Source organism: Petromyzon marinus, chromosome 3, assembly GCF_048934315.1.
Source record: "Petromyzon marinus isolate PM22_M1 ecotype Great Lakes invasive population chromosome 3, UKy_Petmar_22M1.pri1.0, whole genome shotgun sequence".
Classification (NCBI taxonomy): Eukaryota; Metazoa; Chordata; class Hyperoartia; order Petromyzontiformes; family Petromyzontidae; genus Petromyzon; species Petromyzon marinus.
This window is the reverse complement of record NC_133669.1, coordinates 24,792,123-24,817,712: the sequence shown is the minus strand read 5'-3', so window position 1 is coordinate 24,817,712 and position 25,590 is coordinate 24,792,123. Positions and strand designations below refer to the sequence as shown.

The window sequence follows — 25,590 nt, the reverse complement described above, 5'->3', positions numbered from 1 at the left end:
TGCGCTTCGTCAACCCTCTAACCAGAGCCGGCGTGGCCTGAAGCCATCGGGCGATGTCATCAAACAGAGTAGTTAGGTTTTAAAAAAAAACACACACACATCCTGGCGTGTTTTCTCGGAGCTTCATTATTATTATTAAAGAAGCTGTTCATAGACTGCTTGTGCATTCACGTGCAGTCTTATTCTGGCAGCACAAGACGCGTGGTAATGAATGTTATAACTCAGAGCGGCGTCCGTTTTTTTTTCACCGCGTGTGGGAGCACATTGAGATTTATGACCGCTTTTACGAAGGAGACCCAGGACCCCGCTGGCACGAATATATATACGCCGCGTCCAACGGGGGTATAGATTTGGTACATTGTGGACGGCAGAGGGCATACAAAAAAAACATTGTTGGACTGTACTTCTGTGCTCTTCATCCGTGCATCCAGTCTTCATGCACCAATCCGCGCTGACCGGCGTGGTGAAGTATGGTCAAGTCACCCAGACGCAACTTCAGTCAGCATCCTCACCGTGGATGTGTGGTACCCTTCGTACAACAATTAATCGACAACTCATTTCTGCGTATTGAGTCAACAGTGACCACCTCCCACTCAAATGAGCATTTAGGCAGTGATCATCTACGATTCACAGACCTAAGCCTGTGGTAGAAATTCCATGTTCCTTTGACAGGGGCGAGTATATCCATACAACAGCCACTGTTGACTTCCAGTTCACTGTTGCAAGTCGTCCAGGTTACTGTCGCACGTGAGACTATCCTGTTTTTTTTCAGTGCTCGCCTGTTTAAACAAAATGAACTCTAAAAATCCTTGCAAAGTGGTAGTTATTTTATCGACTCAGGAGGGATGATGAGCTGAGTCGACCCCCCCCCCCCCCCACCAATATGTGAACTCACAACCTACGCGATTGCGAGTCGCTCGCTCTATCGCTGAGCCACCCGGTGGAGTTAAGCAAATATTTTATTTTAAGCGTGGCGCAGGTGTTGCTCTGTGCGTTCAAACGGTCACTCAATAAGTGTGGGATGCCGTCCGGTGGCGGCGGTGGCGGCGGCGGCGGCGAGCGGGCGTCTCGCCGCCACGCCGTGAGCTGCCCCTGGCTCAATGGCTCGCGTTTACGCCTCTCGCAACCACCAGCACAGCAATAGCAGCAGCAGCAGCAGCAATAGCAGCAGCAGCAGCAGCAATAGCAGCAGCAGCTGTAGCAGCAGCAGCAGCAGCAGCGGCAGCAGCTGCAGCAGCAGCTCAATGTGAATGCCTATATGCCCTTGCAGTTGCACACAGCAGATCTGGATTCGGTTGCTGCGACTGCACCCACAAGGTCACACACAGCCGTAATAATCATCAGCCATGTTCAGTCCACTTGTGGACGAAGGCTTCCTCAAGCTGTCGCCGACTGTCATCAGTGTCCTGCGAGACATTTCATTACACGTTTGCTGCGTCCGCGGCACCGTTACAAATGCGATTTTCCACATCGAGAGATTGTCTAAGATACCTACCCAAAAAAAACAACAACTAATAAATAAATAACCCATCGACTCCGTGCACAATGGGCTGACTTTATCGCTCGCCTTTGCAGTGGCCATCCTCTGCGGCGCATTCCCTCCTCTGGACGCCACTCCATCGAGAGTCTTGACCCCCCCAGCGACCCGGCCTGCCCAAGCCCACTTTGCTTTCCATAACGTTCGATGAAATTTTCGTCGTCTCTCTCGCACGTTTTCCAATCCACTGGTCCCCGCGCGATTCCAAGTTCGCGCCTCTCCCCCCAAGCTCCTCGCTGTGCGCGCGCGCGCGCCTTTCAGCCTTTGTTTAATTATCTTTGCCATCGTCCGCGTTTCTTAACCACACGTCATCGCAGGTGATTATGCAAAAACCTCGCGAGGCGTGGACACGCATGAGCTGGCTCCAGTCATGCGGACGTTTACAGGAATTTGCTGACCTTAGCTGTCAGTAGGTTCTGAAATCTTCAAGTAAGAATGTTAAGGAAGGCATAATGGGAAACGTGCGGATATTTTTGATTTTGTCCGACGTGCGTTTCCCGTTTTTAATGGCAGAAAGCGGCGTTTGCTGCAGGCGTAAACGTACCGTGGCACGGGGGAGAGACGGGACTGGGCTCCCGCAACGCGTTCACGCAATCATTAAGGACGAGCGCTTACAGATGGGCGCAGAACGCACAAACATTAACGTTAGCTACGCCTGCTCAAGCAAATATTCTGTCGGTAATGCCGCGTTTGGCGGTGGGGCAAAAGCATAAACAACAGCAGCAACAACTTAACAACATCCAATCTTTATTTGAAGCTTTCACGACTGCAGGAATCATACTCTTTGGAAAATTTCGGTAAAGTCACGTAGATAGAAAAATAACTAATACATCGCGACGTTTCGATCGCAACACAAGCAATGGTCCTCAGGTGAAAAAAAGATACAGCAGGCGGACTGCTGAGGCAGGAAGAAATGTAGCGAGAGAGCTACTGCAGACAAAGGTTATTATACGTTTGAGATGGGTACAACCCAAGGGTAAGTGGGCGGGGCTAGAGATGCAATTTGCAAGTCAATGGAGGATCGCAGAGCTAGGTATACCTCGGCTAATCCGAGGGGGGGAGGGAGAGGAGGGGGAGGGCGAGATGGTGGGGGTGAAATTCAAAGAGGGAACAGGGTGAGAGAGAGAGAGACAAAGAAAAAAGATCAAACTTGGCAAACTTAGAAATGTAATGCAACTCAGAGAGTCGGCCAACACAACAGTTTTTTTTCCACCTGAGGACGATTGCTTGCATTGCGATCGAAACGTCGTGATCTGTTAGTTATTTTTTGTTAAACAAAATTCGTTAATAAGACTGTGACCTTAACGGGAAAATACGTCAAAAGATGCAATATTTTGGATAATGCCCCCTTTTTCATAGCAGACAAATGCCCCTTTGGAGTGCACCGAACCGATGCAGAAGGGCCATTGCCCAAAACGTCGTCTATTACTTACGTATGTTTTCGTTTAGGACCACCGTGTGATTGATGAATATATTGAGTCTCTGTTATTTGTGCTCAAGCGTCGACATGTTATTTTGGCACGCGCACACACACACACACATCGCGTACACACTGTCTACACACACACACGGCAACGCGTCAGTGCATTGCAAGCGAGCCGACTTCCGGCTGCCCGCACATAGGCTCCTGTTGAGCGACAGAGGCTGTGGCATGCGTCGCCCTCTATTCCTCTGGTGAGCGCGCATGAGCGTAGTGAAGGCCAGTGGCTGTGCATGGGGTCCCTGCACTCTGCAACAAATCCTGGCGGAGTTCAATTCCCATCCGCGGCTAACATCAGTGGCAAAACCATTTCTGTCGGAATTTTCCCGGGCCTCGCCTAGGTCCACTCGGCCTCTTATGCCTAAGCCGATACTTTTGGTGTATGGACCTCAGGACTGGGGAGACAAAGTCGGCCAGGCAGGTGTTCTAGCTGCACCACCACCACCCCCTCGTGTGCCGTTGTGCCGTCCTTCGTAGGTGCTCGCTAACGCCGCTTGCCCCCGAAAAGTCTGTTTATGCTATGAGGGGGATCTTTGTCTTTTGTGCGCAGGTCCCAATCGGTGGTGGAGCGTGGAACCCTGCAAAGCGTCGACAAAGAGGAAGACAACACCCAGCCACTTTTATCCCTCGACTGAGTGCCCGGCCGATTACTTCACCCACAGCCAATCATCATCATCATCATCGTCGTTGCTGTCGTCTCACGGGAACGACGGAAAATCCACCGCTCTCAGGCCGGAGTCTCGGCAGCTGCCGCCGCTGCTGCTGCTAACCGACGAGAGGCATTGCCGAGAGCGTTGAGACTCGACGAACCAAACAGAGCTACAAGAACTTTTGGTGTCACGCACCTTCGTACATTTGCAGGGGAGAGCAATTGCAGTGGCGATGACTTCACCGCTTGTCCGTTGTTTGCGAGTTACGTTTCCCTGTGTTGTTGCCAGTATTCTTTGCTCCTCCTGCAGTGGTTCAGACTGCCCAGTTGCCACCGCTGCCGCCGCCGCTGCTGCTGCTGGATTCCCGTGAACCGTGCTCCTCACCCGTCACGCTCGTGGCTAGTTCTGCATTCTCCGCGCCAGCATCGCGATACACCGCCCCCTCTACCACCACGTGGCAACGAATGGTCACGGCCCAGAGCCACGCTTTGTTGTCCCTGTTTTTACCGTCTCAGCATCCTCGCTTCTCATCTATTTCCGTCTCGTTTGCGCAGTTTTGATTTGCTCCATTGAGCTCGTTGTAACTTTTGGCGCATAATTTGCATATCATTTGCATACATCGGATTCTTACACTGATGATTCAATGCATGTAAGGCCAGATAACAGATTTTAATCGATGAATCGTTATGCCCCGATCATGCGTATAACAATGCACCAATTCATTGCTTAAGGTGCAGTCCTACACTTTTGATGCACGCATACAATTGTGCATGTAAGACACAACGGTGTGTCATCACTGCTGGTGACGTGAGTTATTATGTATGAGTGTTATATTTAAGCTGACAGTGTGCGTGAGGCAGCCGGGACAAATGAGACAGCGAGCAAGACAATACAAATGAGCAACACAATACAAACGAGCAAGACAATACAAACGAGCAACACAATACAAACGAGCAACACAATACAAACGAGCAACACAATACAAACGAGCAACACAATACAAACGAGATGGTACAGAGAGCAAGACAATACAAACGAGCAACACAATACAAACGAGCAAGACAATACAAACGAGCGACACAATACAAACGAGCAAGACAATACAAACGAGCAACACAATACAAACTAGCAAGACAATACAAACGAGCAACACAATACAAACGAGCAAGACAATACAAACGAGCAAGACAATACAAACGAGCAACACAATACAAACGAGCAACACAATACAAACGAGATGGTACAGAGAGCAAGACAATACAAACGAGCAACACAATACAAACGAGCAAGACAATACAAACGAGCAAGACAATACAAACGAGCAAGACAATACAAACGAGCAACACAATACAAACGAGCAAGACAATACAAACGAGACGGTACAGACGAGCAAGACAATACAAACGAGACGGTACAGACGAGACGGGCGGTTCTGGGACGAGAGAATCGTCATCAGAATCTCGAGGTGGACGAGGACCGTGGCATCACGTTGCACGCCATTGGTGCCCCCCACGGTCGCGTCGCAGCGCCCCACCCACGCGGCGGTGTGACGTCACAGGGGCGCGGTGGGGGGGGGAGGAGACGGCTCCTGGCACGGGCAGCGAGCCGGAGGGCGCCGTTTGACCCCGTGTCTGTGTCCAGTTTTCGGGTGAGTCGGCCCGAACGGACGGCGACAGGGCGGGCGTGAGAGAATCGGTTGAGACGGGGCCCGAAGAGGGTTTGAGTCTTCCGTTGAAATCGCCGTGCGAGTGACGGAACCCCTTGCACCCTTGGGATGCGGGTGGCGGCGCGTGGCTCGACGCGGAGTCGGAGTGCGGCCTGCGGCTTGGGGTGCCGCGGAGTCGCCCGCGTGCCACAAGGCGGCGGTGGCACGTGGCCTGGGGCCACCGCTGCCCGTTACATTCGGAGGGAGAAAAAAAAACCAACAACGTTCTTTTAAATGTTTTGTTGCCCTCTTTTGTTTGCCTACACGTGGTGGTCAAGTGTTTTCTAATTTTCGTTTGAGGCATAGCCATACCCATCTGCTGCTAATGTAAATATGTCGCGACTTTAGAAAGGCCGGGTGTTAAGAAGTAAGATGTTTGCCCTCCGCAGTACGTTTGAAGTGTTTGTTGTCTTTGAAATACTTGCTGGTGAATCTCATGTTACTCTGCCTTCGGGTGACGTGTGTATTGTGAGTGCCACGTGACGAGTATTACAATCTTACAGTAAAAGTGGCTTTCAGCAAACAACGTTGCTGCTCTATCGTCCGTGACTTTGTGGATTTTCAGATATTGGTTGACTCTCCAAATCGACGAATGAATTGGAAATAGGACGAGGAGAGTCGTATTGTATACGCTTTAATGTGAACAAAACTAAAGTTATGACCAATGCCTGAGAGACGTGTTATCGTATTTTTTTGTTAAGCATTGCAAGTGTGTATTCATCTACTTATGTAGGTCAAATTGGTTAAGTTCAGTGATAGGCGGGACAACGAGACACACAAGAGAATAATCAGAATTTGGACACATTTTTTTTTTGGGTCGCAGAAAAGCGTCACGAAGGGAACGTTACCAGCGACTTGAAACGGAAACTCGTGGCTTTGAAATGACCGGCGGGACACAACCCTGGTCCCTGATGTAAATAACAAGTGAGGAAGATACAGGTTTGCAACAGAGCAATGGGGGAAGGTGGAGTTTGATTGTAACGAGGAGGAACGGCATCGCAAATGAATTGCATGAGAATTAAAACTCGGAAACTTTACTCGGTGATTTTTCTTTATTGAGTTAGCTCGGACATCAGGTGGCCGCGCTCAACAACGGGAAGGAGACCGATGGTGAGAGAATGAGAAAGAGAGTTGGACAGAAAACCAGATGGTGGGTTGAGATGACGATGTGAGGATGGTCGCGTTGGTTTGTATGGGCAAGAGGTCACGATGAGCAGAAGCCACTGGGGAAGAAGGTTCTCTGCCCTGTATTGACAAGTTCACTTCTAAGACAACACAAAAGTCCATAATAATAGTAGTGACACAAATCAATTGTCGTCAAGTACTTTAGTTCCACGTAGCGATAGAGAGATATTAGCGCTCGGCCTGGGCGGTTCCTGGATTGAGAGAGCTAGAAATGAGATCAGAGGGAAGGAGCGTGTGGTTAAGGTTTTTTTTTTTAGATGCCTCTTCTGACAAAGTGAGATGAGTTGGGAAATTGAGAGTGAAATCTGGGCGTTCATTGGAAAGACATTTTGCCTGAAGTCAATTTGGGCCCGATGCAGATGAGTGGACCAGGTGGGCGACATTAGAAGGCATCGGTTTTTTTCAACCACGATAACGTATCTCATCCACAGAGAGAGAAACGGCCTGCCTCGAGCCTTCAACCAGCCCAGAAAATTGATTTTTTTTCCTCTCTCTATCTCTTTTTGCAGGATTCATCTCAAATAGCTGCCCCCCCTCCCTCCCACGTGGTGAATTGCGTGCCACCTGGCCGCCTGTGTGCCGGTGGCACTCCCGCTGCCGGCAAGTTGCGATTCGCGTCTCGTGGCGTTGGACAAATGATGAACGGGTTCAGCGCGTATGGCGGAAATGTGACGTCGGCTGTTGGGGGGCATGCGTGGTGCACGCTCGAGATGCCCCCTACTGCCGCCCCCCACCCCTCCCCCTTCCACCCCCCCCCTCCCAACTCGAGATGGTTGCCAGCTTAGGCAGCAGTCCTGAGTCCTTCCAGGCAGTTTCACTTCTCGGGCTGGAGTCTGAGATCGACGTCAGAACTGCGATCTGAGAGAGAGAGAGAGCTGTGTAGCTTCTCGGATTCCTCCAGTATAAATCAAGATTCTGATTCTGAGTGGAAATGTAAACTCAAAGTCACGTGGAAAGTCGCGGAAACGCCACTTCTGAGTTGTCCATCGTGGAGATTAGGGCCGACTCGGCGTTGACCGCGAGTTTGCTGTCCGTGGAAGCGACACGCGTGGACAGACACGGCTCGCGCGTTTACACCTGCAGTGGCTCGCAGCTGCGGTTTGGCGAAGCTGCGACGTCCGTCTCGGGCCTCTCCAGCCTCGGGGTTTACGCGCACAGGGGAATAGCTGCAGCAATGCGCTGGCAAGTGTCTCGATCATAATCGGCGCTCTCTCCCAGCAGACGGAGCCCACGCCATTTCCCAGCATCAGCTGGTCGAGTGTAGCCTCGCACCGGGGCAGCAGCAGCAGCAGCATCACCACCACCACCACCGCCGCGCGTGCCTTTTGTGTTCTCATGATCATTCGTCCCACAGACTCAGTGAAAGAGATCCATTCAATTCACGCAGAGACCCATAGATTTACAAGAGACCCAGCACCAGTGCAGCAGCAGCATCACCACACGTTGCCTTTGTGTTCCATTTAAAAATGAATCCACGTGCGCGCGTTATCACTTGAGAGTGGGAAAACACGCGGTGAAACGTGGAGCCACGAACCAGCGGCTGCTTTAGGGGCTGTCCATTAATGACGTCACGCACCTAGGGGGGGAGGTTGAGAAATGTGACGTCACATCAAAATGCGCAACATTAAATAAATATTGAATTGTTTAACAACACGAATCGTTATAACAATACTCCTACAACATCAGAGTGCAGCGTCACATTAAACACGCACTACAATGACAATAGTTTTAAGCGATTTGAAGCATGTTTTATTTTCAAAATGGAAATGTGGTTTGGGGGGAAGGGGCAGAGCTTTGTGACGTCATATTTGAGGGGGGGGGGGTCAAAAAATCGTCCAAAATCGCGTGACGTCATTCATGGACGGCTCCTTACACGCGTACACACACAAAGATCCCCCGTATAGACAAAACAGACTGTTGGGGCAAGTGCTGTTAGCGAGCACCTATGAAGCGATGGGGAGCGGTAGTGTAGCGCTTAGCGCGCTGCGCTACGAACCCCGCTCGCGGCCAACACCGGTGACGATTATCTGATCCGGTCATGGGCCTCCCCTAGGTCGACTCAGCCTGAAAATGAGTACCTGGTGTGGTGTGTAAACATCGCTACTAGGGAAACAAAGGCGGCCGGGCGTAGAGGGGGCGGGTGGCCTACACGTGTGCCGTGCCGGCCTTCATAGTTAACGTACACACCAATACCAATGTTCGCCATTCGTCATCAAGTGACGGTGACGTCACCACGGGGCCTGTGCCAGGCCAGGTACACTTTGAGGCCACGTGAAGTGTCGAAGGATCGCAGACAGGAGGTCTCGAGACAGACCCAGCAGGTGCCACACAAAGACAAAGATCCCCCGTGTTGCCTAAACAGACTCTTGGGGCAAGTGCTGTTAGCGAGCACCTATGAAGGCCGGCACGGCACACGAGAGGGTGGGTGGCCAGCACCACGCCCGGCCGCCTTTGTCTCCCAAGTGGCGATGTTTACACACCGCACCAGGTACTCATTTGAGGCTGAGTCGACCTAGGGGAGGCCCAGGACAGGCTCAACGAATCGTCACAGGGTGCTGGCCGTGAGCAACACACACACACACGTACACACCTACACACACGTACACACAAGTACACACACGTACACAACAATGTGCATTAAATTATGCAGCATAACATCGTCTACAGGATCGAACATTTAACCTCGCAAAATATTTTATATCTGCGTAAAACGCACGAAATGGTCAAATAATATGTAATAATAATTCCAATGCGATTAATGCCTCATATGTGTACAGTACACACATTACCATTTATTGAATGAGATACGTGTCACAACAGTCATCCGTGTGTTCGCCTCACGTTAGCGGGGTGCAGCTCTTGAACCCAGCAGCCTCTTACAAAGTGGATGGGCGATGCGAGTGATAGTTTTAGATTAAAACCACGCGGGGAATTTTTTGTTGTTGCATGAAAGGCATCGGAGGAGGCGGGAGATGTTGAAAGCGTGCCTCCGGTGATTGTAGCGATGTTCACGAATGCTAAACCCGGCGATGACATCGCACCACGCGTAAGGGAAATCCTGATGAACTTCGATGTTGACGCCTGTCAAACACGGATGCACATCGCGCGATCCGTGTGAAAGGCGCTGCGTAACCGGGCGTGACGATCCATTCACGAGCAGCCGTCACTTCACGTTTCTATAGAATACATTTTAATGAGTCCTGTGAGATGCTGCGAAATGTTGCATCGTGCGATTGTCACGGAAGCTATGGTGTAAATGCATTTGTAGGTTAGCGTATGATATCTAATGGCATAAAGCTGCGTGTGTGTGCGTGCCAAGTTTGATATTAATTGGCAAATTCGGGAACATGACCCTAAATGCCACCAATGTGTGTGAATCGATTTTTACTGACTTGGTCCAAAAGATATACAGTATATATATTCCCAGCGCCATGTAGTATATTGCTTTATATAAATCATTACAATAGTAATACACAACTGTATACAATTCAAACGCAGGTGTTACACTCATCTGCTGCTCCATTTGTTAGCAAAAAAAAAAGATTTCCAAAACCGAGTCAAACTTTTCGCAACGGATTCACGACCGCGCAATTTCATTATAAAAGGAATTTCCGTCAAAATGTCAACATGATTGTAGCGACGGTGCCTCTTAAAACACAGAGATCGATACGATGAGTATTTTAAAGGGCTATCTCAGCACCAGATAATGTTTTTGTTGTTGCTGCTCTGGATTGTTTTTGAAAGGTAAAGGCCACAGGACAAATATGTCGTGTGCTGCTGCTGCTGATGATGATGATGATGCTACACACATTTAAGACACGAGACGGGTCACGAGATGGAACCTTACGATTTCACATCGCACAACTCTGAATTGCCGATGAGTGTTGATAAGTGTGAAATGGCCCCGTGTCCACAGTATACTGTGAGCGGTGGCGTCTGCGTTCCATCGCTCCGGCTCCGCGCGGCTGGCCTGAGAACACTTGAGCTCCTATAAAGACGACGATCGCCCTTATAACCTCAACAGACTGTAGGGGCAAGTGCTGCTAGCGAGCACCTATGAAGGCAGACACGGCACACGAGGGGGTGGGTGGCCAGCACCACGCCCGACCGCCTTTGTCTCCCCAGTAACGATGTTTTACACACCGCTCCAGGTACTCATTTCAGGCTGAATCGACCTCGAGGAAGCGCAGGACCGGTTCAAATATTCGATACTGGTGTTGGCCGTGAGCGGGAATCGAACTCGGGTCGCCGATTGTTACATCACAAGATCGCGAGAGGATGGCGGTGGAGGTTTGGGGAGGCCTTCATGCAGCAGTGGATAGAACATGTCTCATGACGGGGATGGCATGAGGTAGAATACATTACACAGGGGAGGTATTGCAGTGGCACCGGTGGTGGTTAGCGCACTGCGGCATAATGCCCGCCGATCTGACTTTCATTCCCTGCCACTGCTACCATCAGTCTCGAGCGATACCCGAACCGGACGTGAACTGCTCCTGGACACCCCCTTCAAACCAAGCTGCATTGACGAGCGTGGTGATGTATGGTCAAACAGCCACACATGCGTGACACGGCGTGGGTGGGGGAGGGGGGTGGAGGCTTCACCAGCAGTGGGTTTAACAAAGGGACCGCGAATAAAACATCGCCAGTATACTCGAGAAAGCACTGTGTGGTGCCGCAGCAGTGAAGCCGCTCCGTCGGAGCCGTGCCGGCCACTGCGATGCCGCAGCAGCAGCAGCGAGGCCGTCCTGACCACTCCGTGGCCGCGACGCCGCCACCTCCGAGCGACGGGGCCGACGCTGCTCCTCCCTCACCACCCCCCACATGAACACACACACCCCACATAGAGCCCCCACATGAACACACACACACCCTCATAGAGCCCCCACATGAACACACACACACATAGAGCCCCCACATGAACACACACACCCCACATAGAGCCCCCACATGAACAACAACAACCGCCATTCGCCACTAAGTGGCGGTGACGTCACCACGACGCTTGTGCCAGGCCATGTGCACCCTGAGGCCACGTGAAGTGTCGAACGCCCGCCGGCAGGTCACGGGGCAGACCCAGGTGCCACGGGTCGACTGACTGAGATGACTGGCTGATGCACCACCTGTGCCCCCTACTGTGCCAACCTGCTGTGCTTTAGCCACCCGGCGCTCCGCTCGTTGTTGTGAGCGTCGCTCCTCCGCCCTCCGTTATTGTTGGAGGGCGACTACCTCCAACTGCCCAGTAGCATCCTTCACGAGCCTCCTCCACAGAGGCCGATCTTGACACTGCTGGTACCAGTCATCGGCAAGTCCACTCAGCTCCACGTCCTCCTGTACCACATCACTCCATCTCTTCTCTAGCCCGTGCCGCGCCCGCTTTGCCCCCTCAATCCGGCCGAACAAAAGCTGTTTCGGCATGCGGTGGCTGGGCATGCGGGCTACATGACCCAGCCATCGCAGCCTTGCCCGCCGGAGGAGCTCACCGATGGGACCTTGTCCAGATCTTTCAAGGATTTGTGAGCTCCTCACACAATCCAGTCTGGTTAAACCCAGGATGGATCGTAGGCAGGCCAGCCTAAATGTTTCTAACCGGCGAAGATGTTCCATTAGGGGGGTCCACGTTTCGCAAGCGTAGAGAAGGGAGGGAATGACCGTGGCCGAAAAGACCTGAAGCTTCGTGCGGAGCGACAGACCAGGTAGCTTCCACACAGCGTTACGCAACCGATGAAAAGATATTGCCGCTCGACTGATTCGGAGTGAGACCTCTGCTGTTAAACTGGAGCCAGTCATAAGCACACTGCCCAGGTATGGGAAACTCTCCACTCTCTCCACAACTGCCCCATCACCGATCGGGAGTTGTGGGGGTGGAGTGTCCGATGGTACAAAATACCCAGGCAGGTGCTTAGTTTTGGTGGGGCTGAGGGTAAGGCCCCACCTCTTAGTGGCACGCTCCAGTCTCAGCAGCAGCGTCTCCAACTCCTCCTCTGACTGAGCAGCTATTACCAAATCATCAGCATACATAACGTGGTTGAGCAATAGGGAGCCATCCCTTGACCGCACCCGGGCATCGATCAGCCTCCCATTATATCTGTACCATATGGAGATTCCCCCAGTACAGCTATTGAAGGCTTCACGAACTACATGGTCAAAATAGATGTTAAATAATGTGGGAGCCAGAGGACATCCCTGTCGCACCCCAAGGTGTACAGGGAATGGCTCTGACTCCCGGCCACGTAGTTTTACCCGGGCCCGCTCACCATCATGAAGGTCCTTAATGATCGTGAGCAGAGGGTCAGGTACTCCAAAAGCACGAAGAACGACCCAGAGCCCAGGCCTACTGATGGTATCATAGGCCTTGACCAGGTCAATAAAGCAGAGATGTAGGTCTTGTTGGAATTCCCTACACCTCTGCTGTAGCAGACGGACAGAAAATATGGCATCTGTGCAGGACTGCCCTATCCTGAAACCGCATTGGGGCTCCGCAAGCCTCTCCTCAGCGTGCCTGACAAGGCGATGCTGAATAATCCTTGCCAGGACCTTTCCCGGCACACTGAGGAGTGAGATGCCCCTGTAGTTGTTACGGTCTGTGCGGTCCCCCTTCTTAAAAAGGGGGACCACCAGGGCATCCTTCCAATCCTGCGGAACCCGTCCACATGAACACACACACACACCCACATAGAGCCCCCACATGAACACACACACACCCCCACATAGAGCCCCCACATGAATACACACACACACCCACATAGAGCCCCCACATGAACACACACACGCATAGAGCCCCCACATGAACACACACACACACCCACATAGAGCCCCCACATGAACACACACACACACCCACATAGAGCCCCCACATAAACACACACACACCCACATAGAGCCCCCACATGAACACACACACACAGAGCCCCCACATGAACACACACGCATAGAGCCCCCATATGAACACACACGCATAGAGCCCCCACATGAACACAAACACACACACGCATAGAGCCCCCACATGAACACACACACACACACACATAGAGCCCCCACATGAACACACACATAGAGCCCCCACATGAACACACACACACCCCCACATAGAGCCCCGAGGGGAGGTCACCTGGCCGACAGGTTTTCACCCAGAAGCCCTCTCATGGGACCAAACTTCACGGTTTCCTGCGACCAGGGAATTGGGCGACCTCCCCCGAGGCTAACTCGCACCACGGCGCCGTGACTTGGGTTGTAATCACGTGGTCACGACGGGGCCGCTGAGCCACCGCGGATAGGAAGCACCCAAAACACGCACGGGTCAGCAGGCCGGTAGGGGGTGGGGCGGAGTAGCGAGCGGCGGGAAGGCAGGGGGCCCTCCCCTTGCACAGCGTGGGTACAAAGCGGACGTCGGAGAGGGCACCGATCGGATTAGCGAGGAGCGGGAAATCCGAGGCCCCCGATTGGACGAGAGGCCAGCGGATTAACGGCACGTTATCTTTGATGTAGGGACCATAAAAAGGGCAGGGAAGGTAGGGGCAGGGCAGTCGGGTTCTTCTGGAATCAAGGATCGGAGGAGTCATCGTGCCTGCTACTGGATCGTCCGTGAGACGAGTCGCAGCGCAGCCAGGCCCCGTTCCCAGCGAGGACTACATGCAGCCTCGCCTTCCCACGGCTTCCTACACCTCGGAGTCGAACCGTGAGTGCGTAAGAGAGAGGTAAGATTAAGGGGGATATCCTTAGGGAGAATGATTAGAGAGAGACGGGGCAGATTGAGTCCTAGACCACCGGGAGATAGGTTAGACCTGCCCTGCTGGCCCACACTGACACGGGTAGTTTAGCTACGTTATTCGCGGAGAATAAATCGCCGGTAGTCAATAAACTTTGTCGTGTCGTCCCTGCGAGTGCGGAGAGGAGTGCACGGTGCTGTGAGCCTTCTCGTTGTGCTATCCTGTGTTCGCGCACGAGCGTGTGTTTTACCCGCGTGTGTGCGCTCGCCGCTGCGTGTAGCTCGTAGTTAACGTGTACGCGAGGTAGATGGGCATCGTGCATGCGAGATTAACTGTGTAGCTCGTGGTTAGCGTGTGCGAGAGGTGCACGGGCGGCGTATCCGCGAGGTTCTTCACACAGCCCTTTAAACAAGCTCCGGGGCACCTCCTCCAATCGGCTGCGTGGGTAACGAGTGACGCCCCCTGCCCTCCGACCCCCGACCCCGGGTCCCACGCGTGCGATTTGTGCGCGGCGCCGGGCACAGGTAGCCGAATCGAATTTTGGTGGCTACGCGCCAGCCCTTTAAATCATGCCCCGAGGGGCCGCAGCGAATGGGGGGAGCCGGTGAGCAGTAACCCTCCCCATGACACGGAAGAGGGGAGCAGTGGATCCCACGTGAGCGAGGGGACGGGGGTCAGCCTCCCCGATAATTGCAGCCCTGCTCTACGCGTGGGAAGATGGCTCGTTTTGTACCATCCTCAGGCACAGACCCGTAATTGTGAATAAGTGGAGCTCTCGCACAACAACAACAACAACGGTGCATCCGCTTGCACAGTCGCTCGAATAATTCCCTCACACTCCGCGGCGTGCGCAATAACAGCGCGATAATAGGAGGAGGAGGAGGGAGGGGGTGACGATGGTGATAAGTCTATCGGCTGTGCCACGCTGAGTGGCACGCTCAGCTCGTTAGAGTCGCGGAGCGCGGAGCTCCGTGTGGCCGAATCGGGGCCCAGGGCGACAGGCAGCAGCGAGCTCCGAGCAACAAGCAACATCAACGATACAACTATGTTCTATGGTTCTGCCGGTAAAGTCACCTAGATAGAAAAACAATCACAATAGAGATAATACAAAATAAAGTGAATACATCTCAACACGGGCGGTCGTCATCCTTCCTGTTGCTGATGACGACCGCTTGTGTTGTTGCGATCGAAACGTCGTGATATTTTTATTCACTTAATTTTTTATTATTATTTTATTGTTATTTTTTTTCTATGGGGCCGTCCATAAATTACGTCACGCACCTAGGTGGGGGGGGGGGTCAGACATTTGTGACGATGTGTGACGAGGGGGGGGGGGGTGAAAAATGTGACGTCACATAAAAATGCGCAACTTTAAATAAATATAGACGACACGTTCTACTTAATTAAATAGACTTTTAAATAAATGTTTTCTCCTACAACAGCGCCACATTAAATACGCACTCCAATGACAATAGTTTAAAGCGATTTGAAGCATGTTTTATTATTTGGGTGACGTCATATTTGAGGGGGGGTCTGACTTTTTGTGACGCAGCGTGACGAGGGGGGGGGGGGGTCAAAAATCGTCCAAAATCGCGTGACGTCATTTATGGACGGCCCCTATCTACGTGACTTTACCGAAAGAACCATAGAATATTAATTCCTGCAGTCACCAAAGTTTTAAGTCAAGATACAACTGTTTAATTTTACACTGAGCTGCGACTAGCTCGTTTTCAGAAGAGACTTGGCGATCATGAAAATGATTGAGCGATCATGAAAATGATCGCTCAACCAAGTGGCTTATCGTGTGGAAATGTATAGATGCCAAATACTCTAAACGCGTGATGTTGATTCTAAATGTGGAGGGAAAAACCGGAGGAGACGGAGAAAAATCCACGCGACCACAGGAAGAGACACGCAAACTACAAATATGCAACGGGCGTCAGGGTCGGGATCGAACCCACGACCTCCTGTACACCAGGCGAGGGAGTTAACATCTGGCCACCGTGGCACTCCAACCAGGACACGCCTCAACTCCGTCGGAACTCCGTGGGAACCCCACGTGGTGCCCTCAGCTGCCAAAGTGGCACGTGGATCCAGTCCTTCCCTGAGCCTGTCACAATCTCTCTCTCTCTGCTTCTTCCCTCGCACTGCCCCAAATTTGGAATTATCTGCCATCGTCACTTTTCCCCAAGCTCTTATAACAACAATAATAACCTTGCTCAATATTAGAGGCATGCTAACTCGTCTATTACAACTCTGACAGTGCTGTTTGTTGCTGGTCGTGTGACGTGTTGGACCTTTGTGTCCCGTGTGCTCAGCAATTGTGTTACCTTGAAAAAAAAGAGACCTTACCCACCTCCGCTGCCGATGACCGACTTTCCCCCCCCCCCCTCCCACCGTGTGCGCAGTTATTGAGTGTGCAGGCGGTGCAACTGCACTGGGGCCCAGGAGGCCGGAGGGGCCCTGTCGCTGGGTTGCAAAGAGAGGTGTGAGTGTGGACGGGGGGAGGGGGGCATTTAATTCCATTGCACTGAGCCCCATTCCTACACCACGCCACTGCTCTGCTCCACCCGTAATGTATTGTTTAATAAACAATGGCGAGATGTTAACTGCTTCGCCTGGTATGCAGGAGGTCGTGGATATGTTCGATCCCGACCCAGACGCCTGCTGCTGCCGCTGTATATTTGAAGTTTGCGGTGTCTCTCTCCCCGTGGTCGCGTGGATTTTTCTCCGGGTCCTCCGGTTTTACCCTCCACATTTAGAATCAACATCACGGCGTTTAGAGTATTTGGCCGCTGCCAGAAATTTCCACATTTGTGGCGAGGTAGCTTTTGAAAACGAGCTACATAGCTCAGTGGTAAGATAAAAAAAATAGTTTCGTTTAGTCCTTTAGACATTCTGGATACCTCCATGTTCTTCATCCCCGCGTGGCGCATGCGTGTCCCGCTCGTTGTGCAGCGGCTTGAGATGCAGTCGCCACGAAACGCCGTCTTTATCCCATCGTGTTTATATTGTGTAGAGGTGGACGAGCGATATGGATCTTAGGGGAGCTCCGTGTGAGCGCTCCCCCCCGCCCCGGCGCTCTCCCCCAATGCCGTCAGGCACGCTGTATAAATCACAATAATAACTCACGCCATCGACTGACCGATTAAAAAAAACTCCTGACTTATACAATTGCGCTAATTGGAGCTGGAGATTGGCAAACGGTGTAATGCAAGAGACAAATTGCTTCGGATTAGCAAATCAGCCAATCTTAATCAAGTGCCTGAGATGCTGTAATGAGTTGCCGGCACTGTTTCACTCCCTGCCTTGACCCCTCTGGAGCTGCGTGCGCACCGTGACGGACGGCGCCGAGCGGACGCGACCAGAAGCCGGCATCGGGGTCATTCGCTACGCGTATCCCAGAGCGGCAGCGCCCCGCAATTACACGTGACCTGTGACTGGGGTTGCCTATCAACTCCTGCACCTCCCAACTTCCCACGGTACAGCGTCACGTGAATGCCAAAAATCAGGTGCGTGAAGTGTGGTTGAGTTTTGTTGTTGTTGTTGTTGTGTTCGTGCACCACTACCCATGTAAGGCATCACCGAATAATGTGTAATGAGTAGAAAAGATTGGTAATCGCGACGAGGTGGATCGCGGTTTGGGTTCGTGAGGTCTGGATTTGAGAAACGCTGGACCATATGATATCAGCTAAAGGGGAGGCAACGCGCAGTGGGTTGCACACTCGACTATTAACCCAACAACCTGTCTTCAATTACCTGCCACGGTTAGTATCAGTTGCTTGTGATTATCCTACCCGGTCCTGGGTGACCCCCTCCACCACTCCACAATGAACATTGCGGTGAAATATGGTCCCAAAGTTTCCACAGCAGATAACAGTGTGAGGAGGCCTTCATCCAGCAGTCGATTGATAAAGGCTGTGCAAATAATATGCCGTAAAATGAGATTTTGAAAATGGTTCAACACTAAAACCATGTAAGAGCGTGGAGGTAAACCTCGCCTGTGTGGGTGGCAGGTCCTCCTGAAGTTTGTCGAGACCCTGGGGATCGTTTAACAATTGGACCTCATACAGCAGTGAAATTGTCGATGAATGGTCGACGATCGAAAGTGTATCAGGATCATTGCAAATAGCTTGCTCTCCTTTTTGAAGTCTTACGATATGTTCTGTTATCGGGATGTTCGTGTATATATCTTGTTCCTGTCAGAGGATGTTAGGTCATTGCGTTCAGTGCATTATCAACTGTCTTATCTACTGGCTTGGCAAGAATAATGTGTTAAGCCCGACGCTGTTATTATTATTATTTAAGCCATGATCACCAATGCGGGATACTTTTTCTTTTTAGAATTGACCGGTACATTATATGAAAGCCTTTTTTTTGTTTTTGTAAAAGAAATAATTAAAAGCAGGCCAATTAAAATGTGTTTTTTTTTCTTCCGACAGCTCAACATTAACAGAGGGTAATGGGTAAATTGGCCGGAAACGTTTTCTGCCGGCGCGTGACGATTTGGAGCGCGCGCGACGGCCGTGGGCGCCGATTCGCTGTTGAGGATGCGACGTCTGACGGGGCCCCTCTGCGGTCTCAGTTTTGACAGCTGCCAGTTCGAACGAAGCCGGCATTAGTGTGTGTGTGTGTTTGACAGGCAGCGCTCGCAACGAATCATTACTTTACACGTGAACAACAAAAACATGGACAACGACAATGCACGCTGGGAGTTGGAAGCCTTTCCCCGCTCGTGAGACCACTGTCAAGGTCGGCACTCGTTATTTCAGCCACCATCATCGTGTGTGCAATTTTAGAATTGCTCGTATAGCGCGCCCTTGGAATAGGCCGTTATATATAAATCAAGATAAGACCGCTGCAACGTCATTAAACACGACGAGTTTATTTTGTACGAGACAGAGGAGCTTGCTAGATCACCCTACAACGTAGCTTTTTTTTTAAATGGTGATGAATGACCCCAGGAACTTTTTTTCTTTCAAATTAGTGCATCTGCATATCAGCTGACACACTGAGGCGCAAAGGGAATGGTGAACTACTGCTGAGCCTGGCGTTTAAACAAGAAAGACTGGAAATCAATCATCACCACGGAAATTCCTATTGATCCCCCCCCCCCCTATCGTCTTTCCCATTCTCCGGGACAAGTTTGTGCACAGATAAGAACTGTAAGCGGAGTCACACATTCCGATTTGACGACTGCGTTTCAATTTCGATAGTAGCTCCGCACAAACTCGCCGCGTTTGAAGAACCCGCTCACGTCTTTGAATTGACTATCGCTCTGTATTCTCACGCTACCTTTGACTATGTAGTTTCCTTTACGAAAGCGTCGCTATTACGAATCTCCTACATTTGATGAAACCAGCGTTGATTGTGAAGCGGTGAAGAGCCCCACGAGTTGCTGGACCGTTGAGGCCGTGGCTGCTGCTGCTGTCTGGGGCTCCTGGCCTGAGAGGCGGATGCCGAAAGGACGTCAGCAGATCGCTCGCTTTCTCAGAGGAGGGCATCGCCAACTCATCTTTTCGATTATCACGCACACCACCCCCCCCCCCCCCCCATGGCCATCTGGCTTCAAGACAGCTCGAGAACTCCGCGGGCGTCGTGCCGCTGTTCCCGATGCGAGAATCAGATTCTGAATGGAGTGGGCACGTGGCCTTAATCGACGGCGAGCAGCGGCATCCTTGGTTTGCTCTGATTCACGTTTCAAGTTGAGTTCGTCTAACCAGGGCGAGAACTCAGGTGGATCGATGTATAGACGGCGGAGTCTCAACTCGCAAGAACGACTCGGGTCGCCAAAGTGACAAAAGCGGTAACGTACGAAAAAAAAAGCAAGCAACACAATGAAGCGACTAATGAATAACCAAATTTAAATTGGAACAAATCTAAGACGGTACACAGGCATCAACGAAAAAATGTAAATTGGAACGAATCTAAGACGGTACACAGGCATCAACGAATTGCATCGAGAAATCCATTCACAGTGAAACATCAAGTCGCAGAAACGCCATCGCGTATTTCTGGCGCCTGTTGCGCGAAGAGGCACGGGGCGTGAGTCGAGCGAGGCTATCGCTCACAGTGGAGAAGTCGGCAGCACGAGTTGTGGTGGAGGCGATCGCAGTGCGAGGGGGCGGGGAGGGCACGGGGGGTGGGGGCGGTGTGAGGGCTGCAGCGATCGGCAGATGGCAGTGTCTGCACTCACAATAATCTCCGAGTTGGGCAGCTTCCAGCCACGCCTGCCAGGGCGCACCGCGGCTCGGCTTTGAGATGTGTTCGGCAAACGCCCGCATCGGAGCAACAGTCACATCCACCGCGCTGGGATACGTCGTCTCACGGAAGAAATAAAAAAAAAGACTGTTGGGCATGAATTGAAACGTTAACGTGTCACGATGCCACTGGCACGCGGCTTCATAGTTTGCAGATTATATTTGCGACGCTAATTCCCGCGTAGCCCAGGGAACGCTTCGGAAACAAAACGTGATTTTGATAGCAGCGTCGGGGTAAGCGAATAGAGCGGCGCATTAGTTAAATAAATGTAGGGATACAAACGGCAGCAGGTTTATTGATCGGACGAGCCAATACCTAGAGACCCATGTCAGCATGCGTATAGGTTACGCATTAGGGCATGTCGATAGTTTCAGACGGAGCAGATGCGCGGGCAATTTGTAAAGAGGAAGGAGGAACGCGCATGATGTACGTATTTGAAAGAGGTGCGGTGTTTTATTGGGAAATGTGATGCAATTAAATGACAGGCGCGTGAATCAAACGAAATGCTCGGAAATAAATCGGAGCGGACGAGACTCAACGTAATAATTCAGGGAGAACGATGAGGCGGCCTTGGCTTGTGTCACCCAAATGCCACGTGGGAAGCGAGTGCTGAGGTCAGAGTCCCCCCACCCACAGACACCCCCCACCCACGTTGGCAGGCCAAGCAGTAAGGAAATGAAACAGAGAGAAAGGTCGCCACGCCGAGGTCAGTCCATCACAATTATAAGCCTTGGCGTGACCCCGGTAACATGACACGCGCGCGTGGTGTATGTACGTGGACAGCGCTTTTGTCCCAACCCACTGCTGGATGAGGGCCTCGGTGTGCTGTGCGGGCCGCGTAGAGGGATCGTTTTGTGCATGCTGGGTGGTTTTCTCATGATCACATATAAGCCGTGTGTGTAGACAACAGCAGATAGCTGGTGGAAGATTGAATCAGATGCTGCTGACCCTGTGATACCAAGGGCTGAAAATTAGATCTTGATAAAGAGGGAGATGAATGTGACAGCGAGGCATATACCGTAACGTAGAGAGACTGCTGTGCGTGATTCTACTTAACGTACAGTAATGTATCGTAGTCGCTGATTACTTTAATGCATCCTTATTTTAACAATAAAATAACCCGTATTTACAAAGTCGTGCTGTCAATTTGACTGCGTTACAATTTGAAGCACGGTGAACTTCTACAGCGGGAATTCACGCTGTGTGCTGACTCGGTAAGAGATGCTGCTGTGTCGAAGAACGACTCAGGATCGTCAGCGTGTGAGTGGCGTTCGTAGCAGACACAAGCCAGGGATCGTGTCTTTGAGAACGCGTGGGTGTTGCAGGGCAGGGATAATGCTTCCACAGTCTCCTTCGCAAAGCATCGCTTTCGTATAACCACCATTCACGAAACTTCAAAGAATAAGTCGGACACTTATTTTTTGAAAGCACTTGAAACGATTGTCACCGCGGCAAAGACGTGACACGAGAGAGCGAGAGAGAGAGAGAGAGAATAACCGCAGCCTCACGCAGCGGTTAAATGTCTGACTAGGGAGTGGGTACCTCCCATCGACATCGGAGCGCACGCACCGCTGCCAGCGTGCCGGGGGCGAGATGACGAAAGCGCCGAGACGCGACGCGGCACCCTGCAGACCCCGTCCCGTACCCCCGCGCCTCCACCGATGGAGACGTGGGGGGGGGGGGGGACGATTTCACCAACAAATAGGACGAGAGCGAGCACTCGCCAGCAATGCGTGAGCCCCCCCCCCCCCGACCTGATGCCATGCGGCTCACGTTCGGTGGAGCGGTGGTGCAGTGGTTAGCGCATCGCGCTATTGCGCGCCCAGAGTTTGATTGGCGACCATGGCACAATGTGAGTGGCGAGTGAGATCACAACCGGCGGTGAGCATCCTTCCTTTACCAACCTGTATTTGACCAGTGTGGGGAAGTATGGCAAACAACTGCCATGCCAGATGTAGCGTGGAAAGGCATTCATTCAGAAGTGGATTGACAAAGGGTTGTGCGTAATGCAAAACACGAGAAATATGGCTGTTCGCGACTAAAATGGGATAAGTTCTTAATATCCCGAAGTAGCCTCTGCAACGATTCTAACACGTCAATGTACCGTGCTTTAAAACAAATTAGTATATATTGCTGGGCACTGTTTTTTTTTTAATTACCATGCAAACGACTTGTCATTAGTTTTTGTTTACACAAAAAACCCATTTAAAATTGTATAAGTAGAAGTGGAATAATAATAATGCGGCCGTAACTAAGCATGATTGATTGGATGCATTAAGAATGTAGGACATGTTTGTGTTTCACTCTCACTCGGCCTCTTCCTCTATAGCGCCGACAGATACCGACTGTGATACATCCGAGGATGAAGACGGCGTCTCTGGCTTTATTCAGGAGTCACAGACAAGGCCGGAGAGAAATGATTTGTTGTGATACTCTTCGACTTTTTTTAAAATGTATATATATAAAACACGTTAAAGGCGCAGCCCTGCAATTGCTTTGCTCACGCCACTGCTGGTAGAAGGGCCTCCACTCTGGAGAGTATGTTGCCTACTTCTTCACGCTCCATGAAGTCACGTATGATACATTGTAAAGGTATAGTTTATTATCGCGGTAACAATAAACTCCAGCGCGTTTCTCAATTCACTGCTGAACGAAGGCCTTGCCACGCCCTATCTGCCACGGTGGTTATTAGACCATACTTCACAAAATTAACATCACTTGGCGCTCACCATGGCACCAACGCTCCTGTCAACATTAGTACTGCGTTCAACAATAACGCAGGTGCAACGTTTCAATGGAATTGGCCAAACGTCGCAGTGTATGGCAGAGCCAGTGCTTAATTTCAGTCCAAACAGTGTCCGCAACGCTGTCCCGGGATTCGTTTTTGGCAGCCACGGCCCGTGAACAAAATTATTTGGCGATGCCGCCTGCTGCGTTGGCTGTGGTGCACAAATAACAACAATAACAAATAAACAAACGGAACCCAACACATTCGTCAATAACGCAGACTTAGAAGAAAAACGATGTATGTAATAGGCGACGTTTTGGGGCAATTGCACTCGATGTGTATTCCTTTTCACGCAGTGTTATTGACGAATGCGTAGAGTTATGCGAACGGAGGGGTGCACAAATGCCGCATTACGAACATGCGTACGTAGCCCGCTAGTGCTAGTGCCTTGCGTCGATAAAAAAAAAACCCTACTCAGAGGCAGCCTAGCCGACCAGCGGTCGGTGTGGGGCCTGCTGATGAGGCGGGGCGGGGGGTGAAACTCGAGGGAATCATCCCCCGTCGCATGGCGCGAGGCGTAGGCGGAATTTTGACGTCGCTCTTTTACAGCCCGAGACGAAACACGTGGCGGCTGCGTTTTGTGTATCCCCAAAAAAAATCACAGAAGAGACGCGAGGGGGGGGGGGGAGTCGCGTCGAGAGCGAAGCATTTGCAGCCCTGCAAATGCTTCCCGCTTCCCGCTTCACGCGCCTGATGATGAGCAAACCCGTCCCACGTGACTTCGAGAGCTCGTTTATGTTGAGGCACCTGCGTGTGTGCGCGCGTACATCCCACGCGGTATATATAGTTCATTATTAGTTAATTACGTTGATTTACGTTTATTTGTTTAGCATTCAGGCACGCGTTGAGTAATTATCAGGCACGTAATTGGCATCTGAAGGGAGGTAAATCGACATCAGTCAAGTGTCCAGACTCATGAAAGTGATTAAATTCAAGGATCCATTTTGTATGTCTCGTTTGGACCCTCTCGTTTGTATCTTTCTATTTTAGCTTTTGATCGTATATCTCCATATTATATAAAAAGCAAAGTCGTGAATGTGTCTCTGTTCAAAATGTTTAGCGTACTTCCCGACATGCAACAAACTGCAAATTTGCCATGTGGGTACTTTCCAGACTGTACACCATGCAAACATTATAAAAATACACTTTTTGGGGGGGGGGGGGGTGGGAGCTCAATAATGAATATTTTATTTGCACGGCAAGTGAGCTGTGACGTCAAACCTGTCACGTGACCCACGCACGTGGAAGCCTAACGCATTGTAGTGTAGTGGTTAGCGCGCGCGCTACGAACCTGGCGACCCGAGTTCGATTCCCGCTCACGGCCACCACCGGTGACGATTATTTGAACCGGTCCTGGGCCTCCCCTAGGTCGACTCAGCCTCAAACGAGTAACTGGTGTGGTGTCTGAACATCGCCACTGGGGAGACAAAGGCGGCCGGGCGTGGTGAATCCAAGTCCCGGGCGAAGCCGGGTAGGAGAGCTAGTGTATTTATATTACTTTCTCCGCATTATTTTATTTAAAAAATATATTTGCACAGCCCTGATTCCACTGCTGCATGAATGCCTCCCCACGCTGATCAGTGCGGGTTGGTGAAGGGGCGGAAACGGATCACGACGGCTCTGGGTATCGCTCGCAGCTCGATGTCATCCGTGGCCGGGAATCGAACCCAGGTTGCCGCGTTCATTACACAGCGCGCTAACCACTACGCCACCACTCCACTTTCATTTGCATATATAATCAGGCATGGTTTATCCACTGCTGGATGCACGTCTCTCCGAGCGGCCTTCACCTCTCACGGATCTGCGATTTGCAACGAAACCAGATAACGTGAACTACATGTCCCGGCTCCATTCATACCGCGCGAACCACAGCGTCTTACCGCGAATCTAAACACAGGGTTTGTTTTGGGAGAGCTTTGTGAAGCTCCCCGGCACGTGGAGCGAAACGTCGGGACATCACGCGACACAACCCCGACTCACGCGGCAGCGTGCGGACTTACTGCCTCGTGACTCTGCTGCTGCCTTCAGGACGCATCCACGGGGGTGGGGGGCGAACCGGGGCGGGGGGGGGGGGGCTCAGGCTTTGAGGGCTCCACCGAGGTCCAACCCGAGCCCCGCGCCGCTACAGCAGCGCCCTCCAGCGGTGCCCCCGCCGAGCCACGCGGGGAGAGAGAGAGGAGTCGGGGGGGGGAGGAGAGGAGTCGGGGGGGAGGAGGAGGGGAGTCGGGGGGGAGGAGGAGGGGAGTCGGTGGAGGAGGAGGAGGAGGGGAGATGG

General features: G+C 51.7%; 1 protein-coding gene and 1 long non-coding RNA gene across 3 annotated transcripts in view; one reads left to right on the top strand and one right to left on the bottom strand.

The window, feature by feature from the left end:
- The window catches only part of LOC116957754 (clavesin-2-like), a 41,040-nt gene extending 34,631 nt beyond the window's left edge, over window positions 1–6,409 (top strand). The window contains exon 4 of one of the 2 annotated variants that reach the window (XM_076053310.1): window positions 3,568–6,409. In XM_076053310.1, the coding sequence (XP_075909425.1) occupies window positions 3,568–3,786 (219 nt within the window). In that variant the 3' untranslated portion in view covers window positions 3,787–6,409. The remainder of the gene's footprint in view (window positions 1–3,567) is intronic. The other variant, XM_032980102.2, reaches the window with a different exon arrangement.
- Window positions 6,410–7,941: 1,532 nt separating this feature from the next.
- LOC142905983 (uncharacterized) lies at window positions 7,942–25,487 on the bottom strand. Its single transcript, XR_012930014.1, has 2 exons — window positions 25,316–25,487; window positions 7,942–8,133 (listed from the first exon to the last, which is right to left on the bottom strand). It is a non-coding gene; the product is annotated as an uncharacterized LOC142905983 (long non-coding RNA).
- Between the last annotated feature and the right edge of the window lie 103 nt (window positions 25,488–25,590).